We start from the raw sequence: 22,470 nt of genomic DNA, 5'->3' as shown, positions 1-22,470 counted from the left end.
AGCCTTGAAATGAGATTATCTCTCATTGATAGTGTCCCCACACTCTCACCCTCTGTCACTCTCCTAACATCTGTAATATCCTTATCACACCACATGGCATTCCCACACCATTATTCTTACCCCAAGGTTCCTATCCCTGCAGTCATTTCTACTGTAAAATCTCCCCCAAAACAACCACCCACCTCCACTTACTCCCACTCTGCTACTCCTGCGTGATACATTATTGACTGCAGAACAACTTGTGAAACCATGCACTTCATTTACCAAATACCATTTCGCCATTGATAGTGTTTCATATAGAACTGACTATCAGTAAACTGTGTAATTTCATGAGCGGATGTAGAAAAGCTGTTTACCTTGGGGACATTCAGAAGTCATTTGTTGCAAATGCTGAATAGCATGAGACAAGGACCTGAGTGCCTGCTACATCTTATGGGCTCTTTAGATCCTCTCACCCAGTTCTAGTTTTACTAAAATCTGTTGATGGGAATATGTTCTCGAACAAATCCTGCATCATGACACCTTCCTGGATTTACCCTCTGTCAACAAACACTTTCCTCTCTTTTTTTTCATTATTATTATTATATTTTTTCTTATTTTTTCCTTTTTTCTTTCTTATGTCTTATTTAATTATTTTCTTTATTGCTTGTTCTCACAACAGATGGGTCCTTCTCATCCTGGGGTCTGAGTGTCTTGCCTTACTCTCTGACAGTGCCCATCCTATCCCTTTTTCCTCCCCAAGGAAGGAACTACTAGTTCCAAAAGCTACAACTGTTTCTTGTACTTTTGTTTGTGTCTAACTGCAGTACTGAGAATTTTGTCTCCTGAAGTAAGCTGTCTCAAAATTTTATAGTGTTATCAAGTGAATTTTCTATTTGATGGACTTCACACACTTAATAATTTTAATTCTGCAGACTTAAACAGTCTTTCCTTCTTGTCCTATGTAGTAAGAGATCACAATGACTGGAGTTTCTGAAATCATTTATACAGAATAATGATTCCGAAATCAGTTAGCTCTGGTACTTATTGATGGAAAGTCAAGTCCATTCAGTCACATAATGGTGGCAACTACCGAGCACAGTTGATAGTCTAAGTTTTACAGAACAGGTCTCACAGGAAGCCAAGTCAACAAGGTAAAGTTTACTGGCCAATGTCTGGCTGCTTGTAGTGGCTGCAGTGATGTTTCTTCCAGTTTGGATAGCTGCTGGAACTGTGTGGTATAGATCCTGGAGTTCACTCTGCATCAGAACTGCTTGCAATGGCTCAACAAACTGAACTGACAGAGAGGGCTGGACGCCATTCTAAATATATGCCTGGTGAAGTAATATCTGTTTGATAATTGGGTATCATGTGATTCATGTGAGTGGAGTAGTGCTCTCAGTGGGGGCACTGTTGTCAGGAATGTGAATGCTGCTTGTGTTGAGGCTGGTGCGTCTCGTGGTGAAGCTAGTGTCGATGTTTCCATGGTGTAGCCTGGAGCTATGCTTCAAAATGACCAGTGTGTTTTGGACACAGTCCAGTTCGATGTGGTTGGTACACCATGTTTGCTGAACTGAAGATATCTGCGTTTGCCAAGGGAGCATCTCCTGTTGAGTTGGATCACAGTCAACTTGTCAACCATGTCTGTAAAGTGGATAGTTGCGGTGACTTGTGAAGGATATAGACATGGCACAAGATGTTTAACATTGTTTCACAGAATTTAATGTCTCACTCACTACTGCATAACTGTAACAATCCCAATCAGCTGTTTAACTGCTAAGATCTCCTCCAATGATGACTGTATTGATAGGGAACAAATGTACAAGTGAGATGAGGTTTTCTCTGCAGTTTTCTGTGAGGCTGTCTGTCAAAAGAAAGGCCCAATTATAATCATTTTCCCCACTCTTGATAATTACTGTTGCCCAAATGATCTACTATGCAGCATAAATTTCTATCTTAGTGGGTGTGAGTTTCTTATCTGCAGTCACTGATACACCATATTCAATTCTCATTAGCCTACCCTCTTTTTATGCAGTTAGATTCACTTAAAAAATATTTGTGTTGCCAATTTATAGTTTTAATCAGCTTCCTTTACCTTGTATTAAGTGAGCTCCTTTCCTATTTGGGCATACATCAAATGTTTTATCAACTGGTAACTAAGTTTTCAATAGTATCATGTGTGTGGAGCATTTGCTGGAGCCCTACAGTAATAATTTGAGGCTTCATACAGCCATCATTAACTAGATTAGATGGAGAATTGCCTTATCAAAAAGAAAAGAAAAAATGTGTGCACAACTTCTGGAAATGTCTGGTAATCATTGTCACCATAATGCCTCGTGATCACTGATACTAGTATCAATGGGGACATCCTGAAAGTTCCAGAATGAGATTTTCACTCTGCAGCGGAGTGTGCACTGATATGAAACTTCCAGCTGGATTAAGTTTGGAGGGTAGGATATGAAGTACTGGCAGAATTGAAGCTGTGCCAATGGGTCATGAGTCATGGCTGGGTATCTCAATCAGTAGAGCACTTGCCAACGAAAGGGAAAGGTCCCAAGTTTGAGTCACATCCTGGCACACAGTTTTAATCTGCCAGGAAGTTTGATATCAGCACACACTCTGCTGCAGAGTGAAAATCTCATTCTGGAAACATTCTCCAGGCTGTGGCAAAGCAATGTCTCCACAATATCCTTTCTTCCAGGAATGCTAGTTCTGCAAGGTTTGAGAAGAGCTTCTGTGAAGTTTGGAAGGTAGGAGATGAGGTAATGGCAGAATTGAAGCTGTGAGGATGGGCTGTGAGTTGTGCTTGGGCAGCTCAATCCCTAGAGCACTTGCCCGCGAAAGGCAAAGGTCCTGACTTTGAGTCTCAGACCAGCACACAGTTTTAATCTGCCTGGAAGGTTGATACCAGTGCACACTCCACTGCAAAGTGAAAATCTCCTTCTGGAAACATCCCCAGGCTGTGGCAAAGCCATGTCTCCACAATATTCTTTCTTCCAGGACTGCTAGTTCTGCAAGGTTCGCAGAAGAGCTTCTGTGAAGTTTGGAAGGTAGGAGATGAGGTACTGACAGAATTGAAGCTATGAGGATGGGTCACGAGTCGTGCTTGGGTAGCTCAGTTGGTAGAGCACTTCTCCACGAAAGGCAAAACTCCTGAGTTTGAGACCCAGTCCAAAACACAGTATAATCTGCCAGGAGGTTTCAGCCTCAGAGATCTAGATCCTCATTCAGAACCAGATGGCTATGATCATTTCTGAGGACAGTGTTGCAGCTACTGATCCTTGATGAATTTCTGTGAGGAAGGCTGGTATTGTCACCATTCTGTGACAATCAGTGGAAAGATCCAAGTATGACCTAAATATGACCTTGGAGTGAAGATGAAGGGCATCATTCATTCCAATGTGTGTAACATCAAGCAGCTGGGCTACAGAAACAGCCTCTTCAACATATCAAATGTTGACTGCTGATGACTGACAGACCTCTACCCTTTTGCGATTACTGCCTCCCTCACACATTACACAGCAGGCTTCCAAAGACGACAAGTGTTGCTCTGTCTTTTTCAGTTTTAGTGGGGGCCAACAGCACTTCAGTCTTGTTGGTAAGGGGGATGGGTGTAGTACCCTCAGTTCTTTGTGGTCTATGCCTTGCTTGTACAGGACCCTTTGACCCTCCACCCACAATCAACAAGTAGTGTAGGCGCCCCGGTGGTCCCGGTCGCCTACGGTGGACTGGATGGCCGAGCGGTGACCTCTCCAGTTGTCAGGATGCTAGGAAATCACTGTGGACGCATCAGAAACGCCAACAAAACATTATTAATTCATAACACCTTTATTTCTGCCGAGTACAATGTGGCTTGGTGATATCAACGACCTTCCCTGAGTCCTTGCTGACTCATTGCGATGACACCAGATCTGGGCCACGCAGTCTTGCTAGTGCAGTGCCGCATGCTGTGACGTAGCGGAGGAATGCCCTTACTTCAGCCGCACGTGGCTGGTGGCGTCCGGCTGGCCAGTCAGCTCGGCTGCGGACAGCAAGCTGCTGCATGTGGAGGCTCTGGGTTGGAGTCCGGACGCTGTCGGCACGAGAAGCGTTCTCGTAGTGCAGAGTGTACTCTATCCACCCTGTCTTCTTCCCTGCTCCTCCTGGTGGCTCATCTGCTGTGGACGGGTGAAATGGACTGCATTCCCCCAGCGTCGTCAGCTCACCTGGTTGTGACGGCGGATGCACAGGGCCTAGGCCCCGCACGATCTCGACGACGGCTTACTGATGTGGTCAGCATTGGTGGCAAATGAATCTGCCGTGATGTCTGCTAATCCTGGGTTGATGATTGACAGTGGCAGCAGAGAGGACTAGAGCTGGTACTGTCCCCTCACATCTGCTGCTGGATGGGCCGCCCTTACTGCAACATCTCCTTAATAAAGATTAACATGTCGATCACCCAGCTGAGCGCTACGCAGCAACCCAGTACACATCTCACTGCAAGTCTAACTGCGAGTGCAAGTGCCTTGCTGCTGCCAAAGCTGGCGTATTTAAAGGAACCACGAGTGACGTCCTGACGTCATGCTTGTTTGTAATCAGCTAATTTGTTCCACTTATACTGCTGATTCATCTGTTGTACTCGCCCCTTAGGTGTTCTTGCAACAGAGCTACGTGTTGTTATGGCAGACATACGCGAAGTTGTGGAATGCAGTACAGCTGATGCTATACCTCTCTCTTGCACTCTACGAAAATCTCCGTCTAACACAAACCCGCATGCTAAGAAATTCTCTCTCGCCTGTTGTGTGTAACCAGGCCATTGCGTGACGACACATTCCGATATATGTGCAATCCTCCTACCTCTTGGCTAACTTACTGCTTCTGGCTCTGGGCATAGGCAACGAAACTTTGACAGTATTTCATGTTTTCAACTCTCTACTATTCCGCGACAATACAGTAGTGATAGGTCTTGTATTTTCTGGCGAAGAGAAATTATTCATGGAGGAGGATAGATATTACAGTAACTTTAGTATCTCTTGTTGTGACTCAGACTATTTTACCAAACATACCTACCTGTAGCAGTTTCCAATCACTTTACACCAGGCAGAATAATTTTTAAATTGCTTATGAACAGCTGTGAGCTAATGCTTTACCATATAAAACCATTCATATTGCATCTGATGTAACACTTTACAGAACAGTAAACAAATAATCTTAAATTAATGCTTCTGATTTCCTTTTAATTTCAGGATCTGTTATGCTTCAAGGTTTACAAGTTTCTTTTAACATCTGAAGTTACATTGCCCAAGAAAGTAGTTTGTGTCATAACAAGACAAAACCCTAGCAAAAAAATTCCTGATTCTCTAAATTACATGGAATTTGTGCCTCAGACTACTTCTTTGTGCAGATTATGCTGCCTTGCAGACTCACATAAACTCAAGTAACTGTAAATTTATAACAGTTGTTGTTGTTGTTGTCTTCAGTGCTGAAACTGGTTTGATGCAGCTCTCCATGCTACTCTATCCTGTGCAAGCTTCTTCATCTCCCAGTACCAACTGCAACCTACATCCTTCTGAATCTGCTTAGTGTATTCATCTCTTGGTCTCCCTCTATGATTTTTACCCTCCACGCTGCCCTCTAATACTAAATTGGTGATCCCTTGATGCCCCAGAACATGTCCTACCAACCGATCCCTTCTTCTGGTCAAGTTGTGCCACAAACTTCTCTTCTCCCCAATCCTATTCAATACTTCCTCATTAGTTATGTGATTTACCCATCTAATCTTCAGCATTCTTCTGTAGCACCACATTTCGAAAGCTTCTATTCTCTTCTTGTCCAAACTAGTTATCGTCCATGTTTCACTTCCATACATGGCTACACTCCATACGAACACTTTCAGAAATGACTTCCTGACACTTAAATCAATACTGGATGTTAACAAATTTCTCTTCTTCAGAAACGCTTTCCTTGCCATTGCCAGCCTACATTTTATATCCTCTCTACTTCGACCATCATCAGTTATTTTGCTCCCCAAATAGCAAAACTCCTTTACTACTTTAAGTGCCTCATTTCCTAATCTAATTCCCTCAGCATCACCTGACTTAATTAGACTACATTCCATTATCCTTGTCTTGCTTTTGTTGATGTTCATCTTATATTCTCCTTTCAAGACACTGTCCATTCCATTCAACTGCTCTTCCAAGTCCTTTGCTGTCTCTGACAGAATTACAATGTCATCGGCGAACCTCAAAGTTTTTATTTCTTCTCCATGGATTTTAATACCTACTCCGAATTTTTCTTTTGTTTTCTTTACTGCTTGCTCAGTATACAGATTGAATAACGTCGAGGATAGGCTACAACCCTGTCTCACTCCTTTCCCAAGAACTGCTTCCCTTTCATTTCCCTCGACTCTTGTAACTGCCATCTGGTTTCTGTACAAATTGTAAATAGCCTTTCGCTCCCTGTATTTTACCCCTGCCACCTTTAGAATTTGAAAGAGAGTATTCCAGTTAACATTGTCAAAAGCTTTCTCTAAGTCTACAAATGCTAGAAACGTAGGCTTGCCTTTCCTTAATCTTTCTTCTAAGATAAGTCGTAAGGTCAGTATTGCCTCACGTGTTCCAGTATTTCTACAGAATCCAAACTGATCTTCCCTGAGGTTGGCTTCTACCAGTTTTTCCATTCGCCTGTAAAGAATTTGTGTTAGTATTTTGCAGCTGTGGCTTATTAAACTGATAGTTCGGTAATTTTCACATCTGTCAACACCTGCTTTCTTTGGGATTGGAATTATTATATTCTTCTTGAAGTCTGAGGGTATTTCGCCTGTTTCATAGATTTTTCTCACCAGATGGTAGAGTTTTGTCAGGACTGGCTCTCCTAAGGCCGTCAGTAGTTCCAATGGAATATTGTCTACTCCGGGGGCCTTGTTTCGTCTCAGGTCTTTCAGTGCTCTGTCAAACTCTTCCCGCAGTATCATATCTCCCATTTCATCTTCATCTACATCCTCTTCCATTTCCATAATATTGTCCTCAAGTACATCGCCCTTGTATAGACCCTCTATATACTCCTTCCACCTTTCTGCTTTCCCTTCTTTGCTTAGAACTGGGTTTCCATCTGAGCTCTTGATGTTCATACAAGTGGTTCTCTTATCTCCAAAGGTCTCTTTAATTTTCCTGTAGGCAGTATCTATCTTACCCCTAGTGAGATAAGCCTCTACATCCTTACATTTGTCCTCTAGCCATCCCTGCTTAGCCATTTTGCACTTCCTGTCGATCTCATTTTTGAGACGTTTGTATTCCTTTTTGCCTGCTTCATTTACTGAATTTTTATATTTTCTCCTTTCATCAATTAAATTCAGTATTTCTTCTGTTACCCAAGGATTTCTACTAGCCCTCGTCTTTTTACCTACTTGATCCTCTGCTGCCTTCACTACTTCGTCCCTCAAAGCTACCCATTCTTCTTCTACTGTATTTCTTTCCCCTATTCCTGTCAATTGTTCCCTTATGCTCTCCCTGAAACTCTGTACAACCTCTGGTTCTTTCAGTTTATCCTGGTCCCATCTCCTTAAGTTCCCACCTTTTTGCAGTTTCTTCAATTTTAATCTACAGGTCATAACCAATAGATTGTGGTCAGAGTCCACATCTGCCCCTGGAAATGTCTTACAATTTAAAACCTGGTTCCTAAATCTCTGTCTTACCATTATATAATCTATCTGATACCTTTTAGTATCTCCAGGGTTCTTCCATGTATACAACCTTCTTTCATGATTCTTAAACCAAGTGTTAGCTATGATTAAGTTGTGCTCTGTGCAGAATTCTACCAGGCAGCTTCCTCTTTCATTTCTTAGCCCCAGTCCATATTCACCTTCTAAGTTTCCTTCTCTCCCTTTTCCTACTGACGAATTCCAGTCACCCATGACTATTAAATTTTCGTCACCCTTCAGTATCTGAATAATTTCTTTTATTTCATCATACATTTCTTCAATTTCTTCGTCATCTGCAGAGCTAGTTGGCATATAAACTTGTACTACTGTAGTAGATGTGGGCTTTGTATCTATCTTGGCTACAATAATGCGTTCACAGATTTATAACAGATGAAAGCAATATATACTGTTGTGACTCTTAAGGTTTTCCGGTGGATTCATCTCAGCTGAAAGAAATGCTCTACGAGAATTGAAGACCAAGACATCGTCATCTTACCTGCTGATAAAGGAAATGCTACTATGCTTCTCTCACGCACAGAATATAACAATATAACAGCAGGATGTACAATCTGCTCGAAGATCCTGCATTAGTAAATTAAAAAGTTATCTGACGGGTAGGATCCAGAGAAAAACTGTGGAACTTATCAGGAAGAGCTTGATTCTAGCCAAAGTCACTAAGTGTTTGCGTCAATAGACAGAAGTTCCTCCTAGACTCTACGGCCTACCCAAGATCCATAAGAATGGGGTGCCTCTCCGTCCCATTGTAAGTAACATAGGAGCACCTAATTATTTTGTTGCCAAATACCTGATATCAGTATTGGGACCTCTCATAGGCAAGTGCGACCAACACATTCGAAACTCTGAATATTTCATAGGTCACCTGAAAACTCTTAGATTGCAATCATCAGATCTGTTTGTAAGTTTCAATGTTGTGCCTCTTCCTACAAAGGTGCCCTTGCAGGACTCTTTGGAGCTCATTAGCAACAAATTTGAAGAGGACATAGTAGCATTATTTAAACATGTGCTTACTTCAACATACTTCTTATTTCATGTCCAATATTTTGAACAAGTGGACAGTGTCACCATGGAAAGCCCTCTGTCTCCTGTGGTGGCCAATTATTTTATGAAGTACTTTGAAGGAAAAGCACTACAGTCAGCCACTCTCAAACCTTCTTGTTTTCTGCGGTATGTGGATGATACATTTGTGGTGTGGCCACATGGACTTGATACTCTACCTACGTTTCTTCAGCATCTGAATTCGCTCCATCTGGATATAAACTTTGCAGTGGAAGTGATAAAAGATGGTACTTTACCTTTTCTTGATGTCCTGGTATGACTGAAAGCAGATGGAACCTTGGGACACAGCATCTACTGCAAGCCAACGCATGCAGATCTATATCTGCAAGGCCACATGCTGCCATCATCCTGCACAATGTGGTAGTGCATTACGTACATTAGTTCATAGAGCACGTGTGGTATCTGATCCTGAGAGCCTGTCGAGTGAAATACAACATTTGAAGACAGTGTTCTGACAAAACGGTTATTCTGAGATACAGATACATAATGCATTCAGGCCCAGCTGAGTTCAATCTATGGAGCAGAATAAAGATATGAAGACACCCACCTCTTTGGCCTTTTTGCCGTATTTTGGTGCCATGTCATCAAGAATCGGAAGGGTCATCGGAAGATATGGAATTAAGTGTGTTTTTCAGCCTTCTGCAAAACTGAGAAACCTGTTGCGTTCGGTTAAGGATGACCTTGGCCTGAGGAAATGTGATGTGTACAAGATCCTGTGTTAGTGTGGAGCAGCGTACATAGGCCAGACATGCCGCACAGTACAAGAATGCTGTGATGAACATCAGCGTCATACATGCTTCCGTCAACCGGAATAGTCGGCAATTGGGGAACACTATCTGAATGCAGGACATTGTATGATTTAAGAAAAGATGGAAGTTTTATCCCCGGCATCATCTTTCTGGGATTGTGTCATTAAGGAAGCAATACATATCCATACAGCCGATAATCTCATCAACAAGGATACCGGATTTCAACTGAGCACAGCCTGGAACCCTGCATTGGCTGCTATTAAATCACGATGCGGGAATCAAGATTCTTTGATAACGGGCCTGTCATAACATTGGCCTAGTACGACCATTGGTGAGTAATGGTCGCACTGTTGACAGATGCAGCATACAGCGCACACATGGGAGAGCATTCTTCATGTGCGTGTTCTAGAAATGGGGCGTCAACATGCGCATTAGTCGTACATAGCCACCAGCAAGGTTGAACCACCTGAAGATGTTGGACAGTTGCTCCGAGGAAATATTGTGGAATTTGCACAACGTGATCCGGCAGCAAACTCGTGAAGACTATTTACAATATATACTGCTACAATATATATACAATATATATCTGCTGTCTCAGAGAGCTGAAACTACAGTGTAGTTTCAGTTCTCTGAGACTGCAGACGTGTGTGCAAGTAGCGCTTATGTGTGTGTGTGTGTGTGTGTGTGTGTGTGTGTGTGTGTGTGTGTGTGTGTGTGTGTGGTGAATCTATTTATTGGGCCTATGACGACTCAGCATCTCCACTATATGGTGAGTAGCAACTTTCCTTCTGTAGTATTGTTACATTCCATCCTGGATTTTCCATTGTTTGAAAAGTATACTTAAGTCACATAGTCTTTCCTACGACTGTGTACTTCTTGGAAAGATCATTCTACTGAAAATGCAGTCCATGGAACTGTCAGTATCAAAGTTGACAATTTATACACTTCACTGAACCTGAAATCAGGCCAAGTTCTTTCATTAATGTCACTATCTCATATGCATTCTTCAAAGAAATCTTGAGTGAGCTATATGGCACAAGGAGTTCATTTTTCAAAGCAACATGCCTAAGAGTGGTCCAAGATCTGATGATAGTTTGCGTAAAAGATGGTCAAGAGATTGATAGTGTGTAATTTTCATTGTACTTAGAGTAAAGCAGGTGAAAAAATTTCAACTTATCAAAAGAAGAGAACCTTTGCTCTCTCCCAGACAGAATGTGATCAAGTACTTCAAAATATGAAGGACAGTAAATGGCTATTTCTGAACTCAGTCTCTTGACTCTCTGTTTACAATTTGTATCACAGTTTTAAGTCACTTAGATTTTCCAGAAAATATTGAAACAGTGTTCCCTGTCAGATTACAGCTGTCCTGAAATCTTAATCTTCTTGCTGCAATACACAATGTCATAGCTTTTGGTTTGCAGTATGTTATACAAGACATCTGTGTAACTGAACAGATTAGAAAATATTTCCAGCAAGAATATTGACTGGAAATTGTTCAGAAAAAGCAAAAAAAAAATCCTGAGACTACACCACTGCATCACTGTTCCTATTATCACTGTTATCCAGAACACTGGCAAGAATTATAAAATTATAGTCTGTGTTCTTTAACTGTGTGGTCCATATGGACTAGAAGGTCCACCTAGATGAGGCAAGTGATGGCATCTATCTTTGACTAAATTCCTGTAATGCACATGGTTTTTAAATGACTTAGAAAAAAATGAAGAAAGATCTCCTACAGTTTGGAAAAATGCTTAAAGTCCTTTTATATTAGAGATACTTCTCTGCAAAACAAAATTTAATAAATGAGCATGACAGTGATTGAAGAGAGCTTTCACATATTTTGACAAAACTGTACTCTGGAAGCCATTAACATGTCCACTCATTACTGATGCTCCGTATTATGTCTAGCCAACCAACTTCTCTGCAATGACAAATTCATTAACTAAGTGTTCAACATAAGCATATAAACCAGTAGCTGTTCTGTCTGCACTGACATCATTAAAACAAATGAATCTTTCATTGATATTGCCTTCATGAATGTAACACAGCACTGTTGACAGTTGTGACTTACACAATATCTCAGACATTTCATCAAGCATTATGGCTACAAAGTCGGCCGATTTTATTTCTTGTTTCACAGATTCCTTGACTACCTCAGAAATAGCTTTAGCAGTGTCATTTTGGGCAGATGCAAAAGTTACTCGAAATATTGTAGATGTACTCAAGTGTGCCTCTAAGAAGGAGTCATAATTTTTCAAAACATTTAGTAATTGCAGATAATTTCCTTTGTTAATAGAAGCATCTGACTCGTTACATCCTAAAAATGGGAGCTCTTGTTTAGCTAAATATCACACTGCATCAATGAATCTTTCCGGAATTTCCATGTTCATTTTAACTGGTTTGTTGTGCTGGCTAATATTACTGTGATGCAGCTCATTTGGTAGGGTGTGGACTCTGTCCTTCCCAAACATTTTTGACTACAAAAATGACTGCATGTAAGTTTGGGATTTTGAATGTCTTTGTTGGCTGACTGAAAATTATTTAAATCTGGAAAACTGTGTTTATTCCATGCTGACTTTTCTCTGGAAAACAGCAAACACAGCCAATAGAAAAGTGTATTTGAATCGGGATGACTTGTCAAACAACCAACACTATCATCCTGCAAAACAGAAAAAAATGTCTAGTGTAGCATTCATTTTTGCTCTTATGCTCTGATATTAGATTAGGTAATGGTAGCTTCAGCTTGCCTTTTTTAACTACATCCAGTTTTCCTTGAAGTGACCTAATGGGAAATGGTCTTTCTAGCAAGTGTTTCCCAGCTACATTTACTTTCATTGTCAGATGTTAATTGCAACAAAATCACTAAACACTATCTCAGTATTTTAGATGATCACACACATAGCTATGTGGTCAGGTTAAGGATAGTGACATTTTAATAAGTCATATTGAAGTGGTTTTATCACGTCTTTAAGGTGTGTTGTAACAACAGTAAGTAAAAACATTATTCATTATTCATAGAACAATTGAGGTACTACAGAAAATATTGAAACTAAGCATTAAGTAAAAGGAGAGTGGTAGAAGCAGTGCATTGTGAGAACCAAATTAGACTATTGCATAAAATTGTGCTACAACAGAAATACAATTGGAAGTTCCTAATGTTACGAGTTTCATTGTTTGTGTTCCCATTAACAGGAATAAAACCATTAAACTAAGAAAGTTATTGCAGATTTGTATTAATAATTAAAGACGCTGAGTTTTGATACTATTTAAGAATATTATCTCTGCAATAACTGTTTTGTAAATATTAGTTTTCCTGCAATTTATTGTTGTATATGATGGGAGAACATTTAGAGGTTTATTGAACTTTACATATACAATTGTTATTTACTTTCTGAAGATGGAGATAACTTTGTAATTCTTGTATTTCCTTTTACTAGGTATGGGTTATGAACAGATAAAAGATATTCTTCCTCCAGGAGTTGAAGTAGCATGTCATAATTCTCGTAGTAGCTGCACACTTTCTGGTCCAACAAAAAGTGTTGAAGACTTTGTTGATGTACTGAAGGGAAAAGGCATATTTGCAAAAACTGTGAATGTTGCAAACATAGCATATCACAGTACATACATCAAACCAGCTGCTCCACTTCTTCTTAATTATCTAAAAAAGGTAATCATTTAATATGATTATGGTAGTCCTGAGATTTTCCCATCTGATTCACTTCACAAATAGTCAAAATTTGATTCAGTTCAGTTGGTATTGTTGACAAGCAGTACTCACAATTATGTGCTTTCATATATGGTAAATTTCTGTTACAAAAATCAAGCTAAACCATTATCTTAGCAAAGTTATCAGGCAGTGATCTTTAGTAAACCTGTTTAAATATTGATATCTTGTACTTTTAAATCTAAGGGTAGCTATCTTAAATGCAACAATTTAGGAAGAGATAGACTGCTACTTACCAAAAAGAGAACATATTAAGTTGCAGACACACACAGTTAAAAAACACATACACAAAGCTTTTGGCAACATCCTTTATCACCAAAAAAGAAAGAGAGAGACACACACACTAGTCATACACACAAGTAAGCACACCTCATGCACATGACTACCAACTCCAGCAGCTCGGACTTGAGTTGCCGGAGTTGGCAGTCGTGTGCATGAGGTGTACTAGCCTGAGTGTATGAGCCATGAGTGTCTCTCTGTTTCCCATTCACCATTTATACACACAAGCAAGCACACCTCACGCAGTCATGTGTGCATGAGGTATGCTTGCTTGAGTGTATGTATGATGTGTGTCTCTCCCTGTTTCCCTTTTCTGGTGAAGGCCATAACTGAGAGCTTTGTGTAATTGTATTTTATTGGGCATTTCTGAAACTTAATGTGTCTTCATTACAGTAAGTAGTAATTTATCTTTTCCTACAATGTTAATTTTCCTATGTTGAGTTTCCACTGTTTGTTATCTTAAATGCAAAATATTTGACAACCAGCTTGTAGTAATGGATGTGATGGGATTTTCTTAACCAGATCTAGCTAATGAGATGAATGAAGAAACATTTTTGGACTCAAGTTCTTTTTAATTTTTTAATGTGTGGGGGTGGGTGGCAGATTTTACCATTAGTACAGCATTATCAAAATTAAACATTATGATTGAAGTGGCTAAATGATATTATTATGAGAGGGGCATGTAACACTATCAAATTACCTGTAAAGGAAGGTTTTGAATTTATTTGTGCTATTAATTCTTACTTTAAAACAGAGTTGATTTATCCATTGATATGCTTCCTAATGTTCAGTGAAAGACAGAAAGTGTAAAAACAATGGTTTTGTTTGTTATAAAATAACACTTGCTGCTGCCAACCTGGATTTTCTTCTGTTTCCTGCATACTGCATTTTGTGAAATAATTCCCACTCTGTAGTGCATTTTTTGTGTATTACACACAGCTAATCCATTTTCTCCATCCTCCAAGAACTTCGCTTCTACACCAAACAGAAAGATTCAGTATTTTGGTACACTTCAGCATTTTTCTGACATTATGTAATTAACACACTACACCTAAAAATGTCTAATAAAATATGTAACTGTGGAAAACATTGGACAGAATTTTATTCTCACTAACAAGTACTGCAGGAACACTCCTAAGCAGTACCTGTAATGAAGTAGTATCTGCAAAAAGGCTCACAAATCTCCCTCAGATCTTGACAAGATTTAAATGTGGTGCAGAGATAGTCAGCTTGCTTTAAAAGGATGAGAATGTAAAATAATGCATGTCACAAAATGCAGAAAAGTGGTATCCTGTGACACCAGTTGTGATTCATTGATATTATATTCAATCAGTTATCTCACACAAATATCTCAATATAGCAATTTGTATGGATATGACTTGGAATGGTCAGATAGGCTCAATTATAGATAAAGCAGATGGAAAATTGGAAAAATACAGTCCTTCTACAATGTGGGAATTATATTCCTCACTGAACACATCAGGTGGATACCATGGGTTTGCTGGATGTGTAGCGTAAAATGGGCAGGAAAACATGGCAACATTGTAACAAAAGATGTCCGAATAGTAGACTGTTCCTTTATTGGAATGTTAACAGGCACAAATACTTACAGAACATATTTACAAATGTAAGTTGCCACAAATATGTTTATGAGCAAAAACTCTCATTCAAGATGGTCTGGTAATCCCCACCACTTATGAAGGATTTATGTAGGCACTTATGAAGGCCACCACTTATGATGGGTGCCCACCATGAGAAATTGGTGTACATGTGTGGGAAATTGGTGTACACATTTCTTTTGAGACAACATGAGAAATGTTTGGGAAGTATAATACATTGGGCCAATACAACACAGTGACCAAGACAACAAGCAAATACAAATAAATGAACTTGGAGAAGTCATAAGTGTATCTAATCTAACCCAGTGATCAAAGCAGAATACAGCGTATAAGTAAATGGAGTTTAGGTACTATAAGTGAAGTGAATTTAGCCGTGACTAAAGCAACTACAAAATACAAATAAATCAACTTCAGGTGCTGTAGATGAAGCTAATCTAACACAGTTGGGGATTTCAGTCTTTAACAGTGGCACATGTGGCACCATGGTGGTTTGTGCATGGTTCACAGAAAGAGGTTGGAACTTGCCACACTGACTATAATTTAATGGGCATCACAAAGCAGATATTGCACACTCAGGACATGAGACCATAAGGTGGGTGTTGAATAATGTTTCTCTGAAGTATGGTATCAGTCTCACCAATTAGTTCTTCACAAGTCCTGCAATGCTCTTTGCTTTATAGATACACACAACTAACTCACAATTGATTTCTTCATTGTTTGTGGTCCCATCTGATAGCACTGCTGCAAGCTGTTAAATTCTGATAATGAAATAACTTGAACATAAACTTAATACCAAAGGATATGAAATCAGTGCACTCCTCATGCGGACAGCTCAGTGTCAGTATGGGAAGTACTGGGAATTGGACACACAAAATCCCATGCAATGCAGCAAAGAAGCACATGACAGAGAAAATTCTTGTCCTCAGATGCATACAATTTGCAGTGTGGTTGTTAGCCAGGTGATGCGTCATTTGCTACAGCAAGAGTTCATCTCTGAGAGCAGATGGGTGATGGACATGAATGTGCAGTAGTGTGTCACCACAAAGATTTCCCCCGCGAGTAGGAGAGGGCATATTTTGGTATGCAGAGGCTGCTCCTGGCGGTGATCGATGGACTGCTGCAGGCAGTGGTGCAGTGTCATCAAGAAAGCAGTGTGAGGGTGGGGGAGGGGGGGGTGTATGCTTCATGATGGAGGTGAGCTCATTAATTTTACCAGTCGTGCAGGTTATGAGCTGCACTATATCCATGGAAGGTTTGTGGGTTGTGGAGCATATGGGTTCTGGTAAGGGCTGTATGTGTGGGAGACCGCGTGAAGGACCATCACGATGCTGCACGGCGACAACGATGGTGTGGGTTTCACGGGTCTTGAAGACCTTGTCCAGCAAGACAGCTCCTGTGTCAGTGTTTCTTTAGCTGTGTGTCGCTAATACTGTATGGACTGTGATAGGTAGACGCACAAGCCAATTCATGAGTAACAGCATTTCGGGACTGATCATAGGCTCGGAAAGTGCGCAGTGATGCTGGAGGAGCCTTGGGGGCTGCATGTTCCATGAAAATAATTAACGTATGGGCAGCATTTCTGATGTGGCCACTGTACTATGAGCTGGTCTTTTAGGGCATTGAATTTGCTAGACTGTGGCAGACTTGTGACGATGTTGCAGGCATCCACAGTGACCAAAAACTTGAGCTGCACAACTGTTAATATGAGTGGCATGGGGTTGCCTGGTAATTGAGGATCTTATGAATGTTGCCTCCTTGGAAGCAAACCACAGCCAGAGTTGCAGAAGTTAATAGGTGGTAGATGGATGTGGTGCTGGCCAGTTAGGGGGTTGGAGGGGATGATGGTCTCTACAAGCTGCAAACAGTTGCTGAGGAAAGCATGAAACCTGGAAATATGTGCTTGTAGATCAGGGGGACAGGGGATTTAGTTTCTGGCTGGTAGCAGCAAGCCCGGGTCAGACTCAACCTTCACTTGCTGTATTAACTCTGAAATGGTGGAGTAGTGTGCTGTACCCGCCAGGTTACCGGAGAGCGCTATTGCGCTACTTCCTGGACTCGGGCAGGCGCGCCGGCCCCGGATCGAATCCGCCTGTCGGATTAACGATGATGGCCGGTGTGCCGGCCAGCTTGGATGTGGTTTTTAGGCAGTTTTCCACATCCCTCTAGGTGAATATTGGGCTGGTCCCCACATTCTGCCTCATTTATGAGACTCACAGCCATTTGAAACACATCCACACTTTTCCATGATTTACACTAGATGCAGACAGATGGGGTACTCTGATTCCTGATTCCATCCCGGGGGGTGCGGGGTGGCGGCAGGAAGGGCATCCAGCCACCCCTTCAAATTAACATGCCAAATCCTATTTAACTACGCCCACCCCACGCAATATGCGGGACGAAGGTGCAAGTGATACAATGGCGATAGAATAGGTGGAGTAGTGAGCTGTGCTACACTTGTGGCCTGGTGTGGTGAGTGCTAGCTGGGTGGTGGTGGGAACGTGTCATAAGTAGCCACTCGGTTTACCCAGCTGTGCCGTAGAGCTTGGTATGGGAGGGAGGGGGGAGGGGTGGTTTGGCTAGGGTCACCAATGTGGGAATTATGTTCCTAACTGAACACAACAGGCAGAGACCGAGGATTTGCTAGGTGTGGATAAAGCATGAAAGCAATGTAAAAAATATGTCTGAATAGTAAACTTTCCCTTTATGGGAACGTTAACAAGCACAATTAATTGCAGAATGTATCCACATATGTAATTTAACCATCAAAATGTCTATGAATAAAAGCTCTCAATTAGTCATTCCAGTGACCCCCACCACTCATGAAGGTTTTATGAGTTCACATGATGGGTGTCCACCGTCCATGTGTAGGGAATTAGTTTACACAGTTCTTTAAGACAACTTGAGAAACATTGTTAATGTTCTTGAAGTATGGTAAATTGGGCTAATCTAACACAGTGGTCAAGGAAATATGTAAGTACAAATAAGAGAACATGGATGTATGATAAGGGTATCTAATCTAACTCAATAATCAAAGCAAAATGCAACTTACAAATAAATGAAGGTAAAGTACTGAAAGTGAGACTAATTTAGCACACTGACCAAAGCAACTACAAAATACAAATAAATGAACTTTAGGTACCGTAGGTGGAGCTAATCTAACAGTTGCAAATTTCAGTCTTTAACATCCACCTGTGTGGTGCCACAATGATTTGGATATTGTTCACAAAAAGACAGTTGGATCTACAGTTGCTGTAATGTAATGGACTCCGTGAAGGTGATACTCCACATTCAGATGGGTGCTGAATAATGTTTCCCTGATATATGGTATCAATCTCACCTGCTAGTTCTCCATAGTTGTCACAGGAGCTTGCAATGCTCTTTGCTTTGTAGACACACATAGCTGACTCACCACTGATGTCTTCATTGATCATGCATCTATCTGGTAGCACTATGGCAAGCTGTTAAGTTCTGATAATAATAATAATAATAATAAAAAAGAAAACTTAACACTGAAAGAACATCAAATCACTGTGCTTATGTGAACAGATCGACACCAGTGCAGGAGTTGTGGACACTCACTGTTGCAGGCTTTGGGGAAAATCCACACATTGTGGCAAAGTGGTGCATGTTAGAGAAAACTCTTGTCCTTGGTTGCATGCAGTTTGCGATGCTGTCTCCTACAGTGTGAGGTTGTTTGCTAGAGGAGATGGGTGGCATGCACGAACACGTAGTAGTGTGTTGCCACTGTACAGAGGAGACTGCATGCAAAATACTTATGTGTCCTACATTAAAATGCTGATCAAGTGTGTGGGGTTTGTGGTAAATAAGATTTATTCTTTCTTCTGTTTCCTAGCCTTATGCCACAGGTTCACAGAGTCAGCATGCTATTCTGGATTTGGCAATGTTAGAGGTAGGGGGTGGCCAGATACTCTTCCTGTCACGACCGCTTCTTCTTCATGATATAATCTGTATACCTCACTTGTCTGCATTTATTGTTATCTCAAGTGCCAACATGAGAGTATTTTTGAAATGTTTGCAAATCATGTGACTGAAGCCAGACAAGGTGCCAGCTCTCATTCACCTAATGAGATGTGGGAAACTATCTAAAAACCACATTCAGGCTGGCCAACATACAAGTTCTTATTGTTGATTCACTGGGGAGATTTGATCCAGAATGGCATGCTAACACAAGTGGCTATCTGAGTTGGTTCCATACTAGGTAAAGCTAATGGGATACTGAACATATGCAAAGAACAGCTACAAAACTTGAATTGGCAGACATTTGAAGGTTGATTCCAGTTATCCCATTAAAGTGTACTTACTATGTTTCAATAATCAGTATTAAGTGAAGAATCTAGAAATATACCTCAATCCCCCTATATATTGCTCTGTTAGAGAATGCAAACACAAGATTAGACCAATTACAGGGTTTGCAGAGTGTAGAGATATAAATGCAGATAAGAACACTTAGAGAATAACTGTCATGCTGTGATATACCCGTTTATTACAAAAATGACAGATTCACACGTCCAATGTGAACATAATTAGTGGTTACAACAATGAGTGCCCATGACACAAGGTACATTGTGAAACTGGAGAACTAAGGACTGATATTCACCTCTCAAAAAATGTTAGTTACATGCTGGGCTAGTCTATTTAAATGCTACAGTAGTTTCTCATTTCTGCTTCAGAATATGATTTGTGTAAAAGTCATGAAACTGAGGAGATTTTCTTTGGAATGATGATGACAGTGTATATGTACCACACATTTAAACTATTGTAGGAATGTAACAATACGAGAAAAGGAAAGTCGCTACTCACCATACAGCAGAGATGCTGAGTCATGAAAGTCACAATAAAAAGACTCATACAATCATAACACACACACACACACACACACACACACACACACACACACTCTCTCTCTCTCACGCAAGCGAAACTTACACACATGTCTGCAGTCTCAGAGAGCTGAAACTACACTGTGAGCAGCAGCACTAGTGCATGGAGGGAGTGGCGACTGGGTGGGGGCAAGGAGGAGGCTGGGGTGGGGAGGGGGAGGGATAGTATGGTGGGAGTGGGGGACAGTGAAGTGTTGCAGTTTAAACAGAGGTTAGGAGGGAAGGTGTGGACGGGGTAGGGGGTAAGTAGCAGAAAGGAGAGAAATAAAATTAAAAAGAAATTAAAAGACTGGGTGTGGTGGTGAAATGACGGCTGTGTAGTGCTGGAATGGGAACAGGGATGGGGCTGGATGGATGAGGACAGCATCTAACGAAGGCTGGGGCCAGGAGGGTTACGGGAACGTAGGATGTATTGCAGGGAAAGTTCTCACCTGCGCAATTCAGAAAAGCTGGTGTTGGTGGGAAGGATCCATAAGGATCCACAGGCTGTGAAGCAGTCATTGAGATGAGGGGTCTCATGTTTGGCAGTGTGTTCAGCTACAGGGTGGTCCACTTGTTTTTTGGCCACAGTTTGTTGATGGCCATTCATGCGGACAGACAGCTAGTTGGTTGTCATGCCTACATAGAATTCAGCACAGTGGTTGCAGCTTAGCTTGTAAATCACATGAGTGGTTTCACAGGTAGCTCTGTCTCTGATGGGATAGGTGATGTTAGTGACCCGACTGGAATAGATGGTGGTAGGAGTGGGACAGGTCTTGCACCTAGGTCTATTACAGGGGTATGAGCCATGAGGTAAGGAATTGGGAGCAGGGATTGTGTAAGGATGGACGAGTATATTGTGTAGGTTCGATGGCTTGCGGAATACCATGGTGGGAGGGGTGGGAAGGATAGTGGGTTGGACATTTCTCATTTCAGGGCACGACGAGAGGTAGTCAAAACCCTGGCAGAGGATGTAATTCAGTTGCTCCAGTCCTGGATGATACTGAGTTATGCGGGGAATGCTCCTCTGTGGCCAGACTGTGGGACGTTGGGAAGTGGTGGGAGACTGGAAAGATAAGGCACAGGAGATCTGTTTTTGTACTAGGATGGGAGGATAATCATGGTCAGTGAAGGTTTCAGTGAGACCCTCAGTATATTTAGAGAGGGATTGCTTGTCAATGCAGATGCGACAACCATGGGTGGCTAGGCTATACAGAAGGGACTTCTTGGTATGAAACGGGTGGCAGTTGTCAAAGTGGAGGTATTGCTGGTGGTTAGTAGGTTTGATATAGATGGAGGTACTGATGTAACCATCTCTGAGATGGAGGTCAACATCTAGGAAGGTGGCTTGTTGGGTTGAGTAGGACCAGGTGAAGCAAATGGGGGAGAAGTTGTTGAGGTTCTGGACGAATGTGAATAAGGTGTCCTCACCTTCAATCCAGATAGCAAAGATGTTATCAGTGAATCTGAATGAGGTGAGGGGTTTAGGATTCTGGGTTTTTAGGAAGGATTCCTCTAGATGGCCCATGAACAGGTTAGCATAGGATGGTGCCATACACATGCCCATAGCTGAATCGTGGATTTGTTACTAGGTAATGTCATCAATGGAGAAGTAATTGTGGGTGAGGATATAGTTGGTCATGGAGACTAGGAAGATGGTTGTTGGTTTGGAATTATAGGGTGTCTGGAAAGGTAGTGTTTGATAGCAGTAAGGCCATGGGCATTAGGAATGTTAGTGTACAGAGAGGTGGCATCCATAGTGACGAGCAGGGTACCGTGTGGTAAAAAGAAAGGAACTGTAGAGAGTCGGTCGAGGAAATTGTTGATATCTTTTATATAGGAGGATAGGTTCCTGGTAATAGGTTGAAGGTGTTGCTCTATGAGAGCAGAGATTCTCTCAGTGGGGGCACAGTAACCGGCCACAATCAGGCGTCCTGGGTGGTTGGGTTTATGGGCTTTAGGAAGCATGTAGAAGGTGGGAGTGCAGGGAGTGGTAGGGGTAAGTAGAGAGATGGACTCTGGGGAGAGGTTCTGGGATGGGCCTAAGGATTTGAGTAGTGACTGCAGATCCTGCTGGATTGCTGGAATGGGATCACTGTGGCATGGTTTGTAGGTGGAAGTATCTGACAGCTGACGGAGTCCTGCCACGTAATCCTTGCGGTTCAAAACTACAGTGGTGGAGCCTTTGTCTGCAGGTAGGATTATAAGATCAGGATAAGTTTTTAAATGGTGGACTGCGGTTCTTTCTGCAAATGTAAGGTTAGTATGCATGTTGAAGGATTTGGGGAATGATGGTGAGGCAAGGTTCGAGGATAAGAAATTCTGGAAAGTTAACAGGGGGTGGTTTGGAGGCAGTGGGGGTGGATCACGGTTGGATGGAGGAGTGAACCGAGTTAGGCAAGGTTCAATATTGATCTTTGGTTGAGTCTGATTGGTTGGGTTGGTGGTGAAAATGTGTTTCCACTGTAGGGACCGGGAGAAGGAG

General features: G+C 41.5%; 1 protein-coding gene across 1 annotated transcript in view; it reads left to right on the top strand.

Moving 5' to 3' along the window:
• LOC124615980 (fatty acid synthase-like) overlaps positions 1-22,470 on the top strand; it is a 394,674-nt gene that overhangs the window by 162,955 nt on the left and 209,249 nt on the right. The window contains exon 12 of the mRNA XM_047144185.1: positions 12,921-13,150. Coding sequence (XP_047000141.1) covers positions 12,921-13,150 — 230 coding nt within the window. The remainder of the gene's footprint in view (positions 1-12,920; positions 13,151-22,470) is intronic.

The sequence above is a fragment of the Schistocerca americana genome, chromosome 5, assembly GCF_021461395.2.
Source record: "Schistocerca americana isolate TAMUIC-IGC-003095 chromosome 5, iqSchAmer2.1, whole genome shotgun sequence".
In the NCBI taxonomy this organism is placed as follows: domain Eukaryota; kingdom Metazoa; phylum Arthropoda; class Insecta; order Orthoptera; family Acrididae; genus Schistocerca; species Schistocerca americana.
The sequence above is the reverse complement of the archived record's forward strand: the minus strand, read 5'-3'. Positions and strand labels throughout refer to the sequence as shown.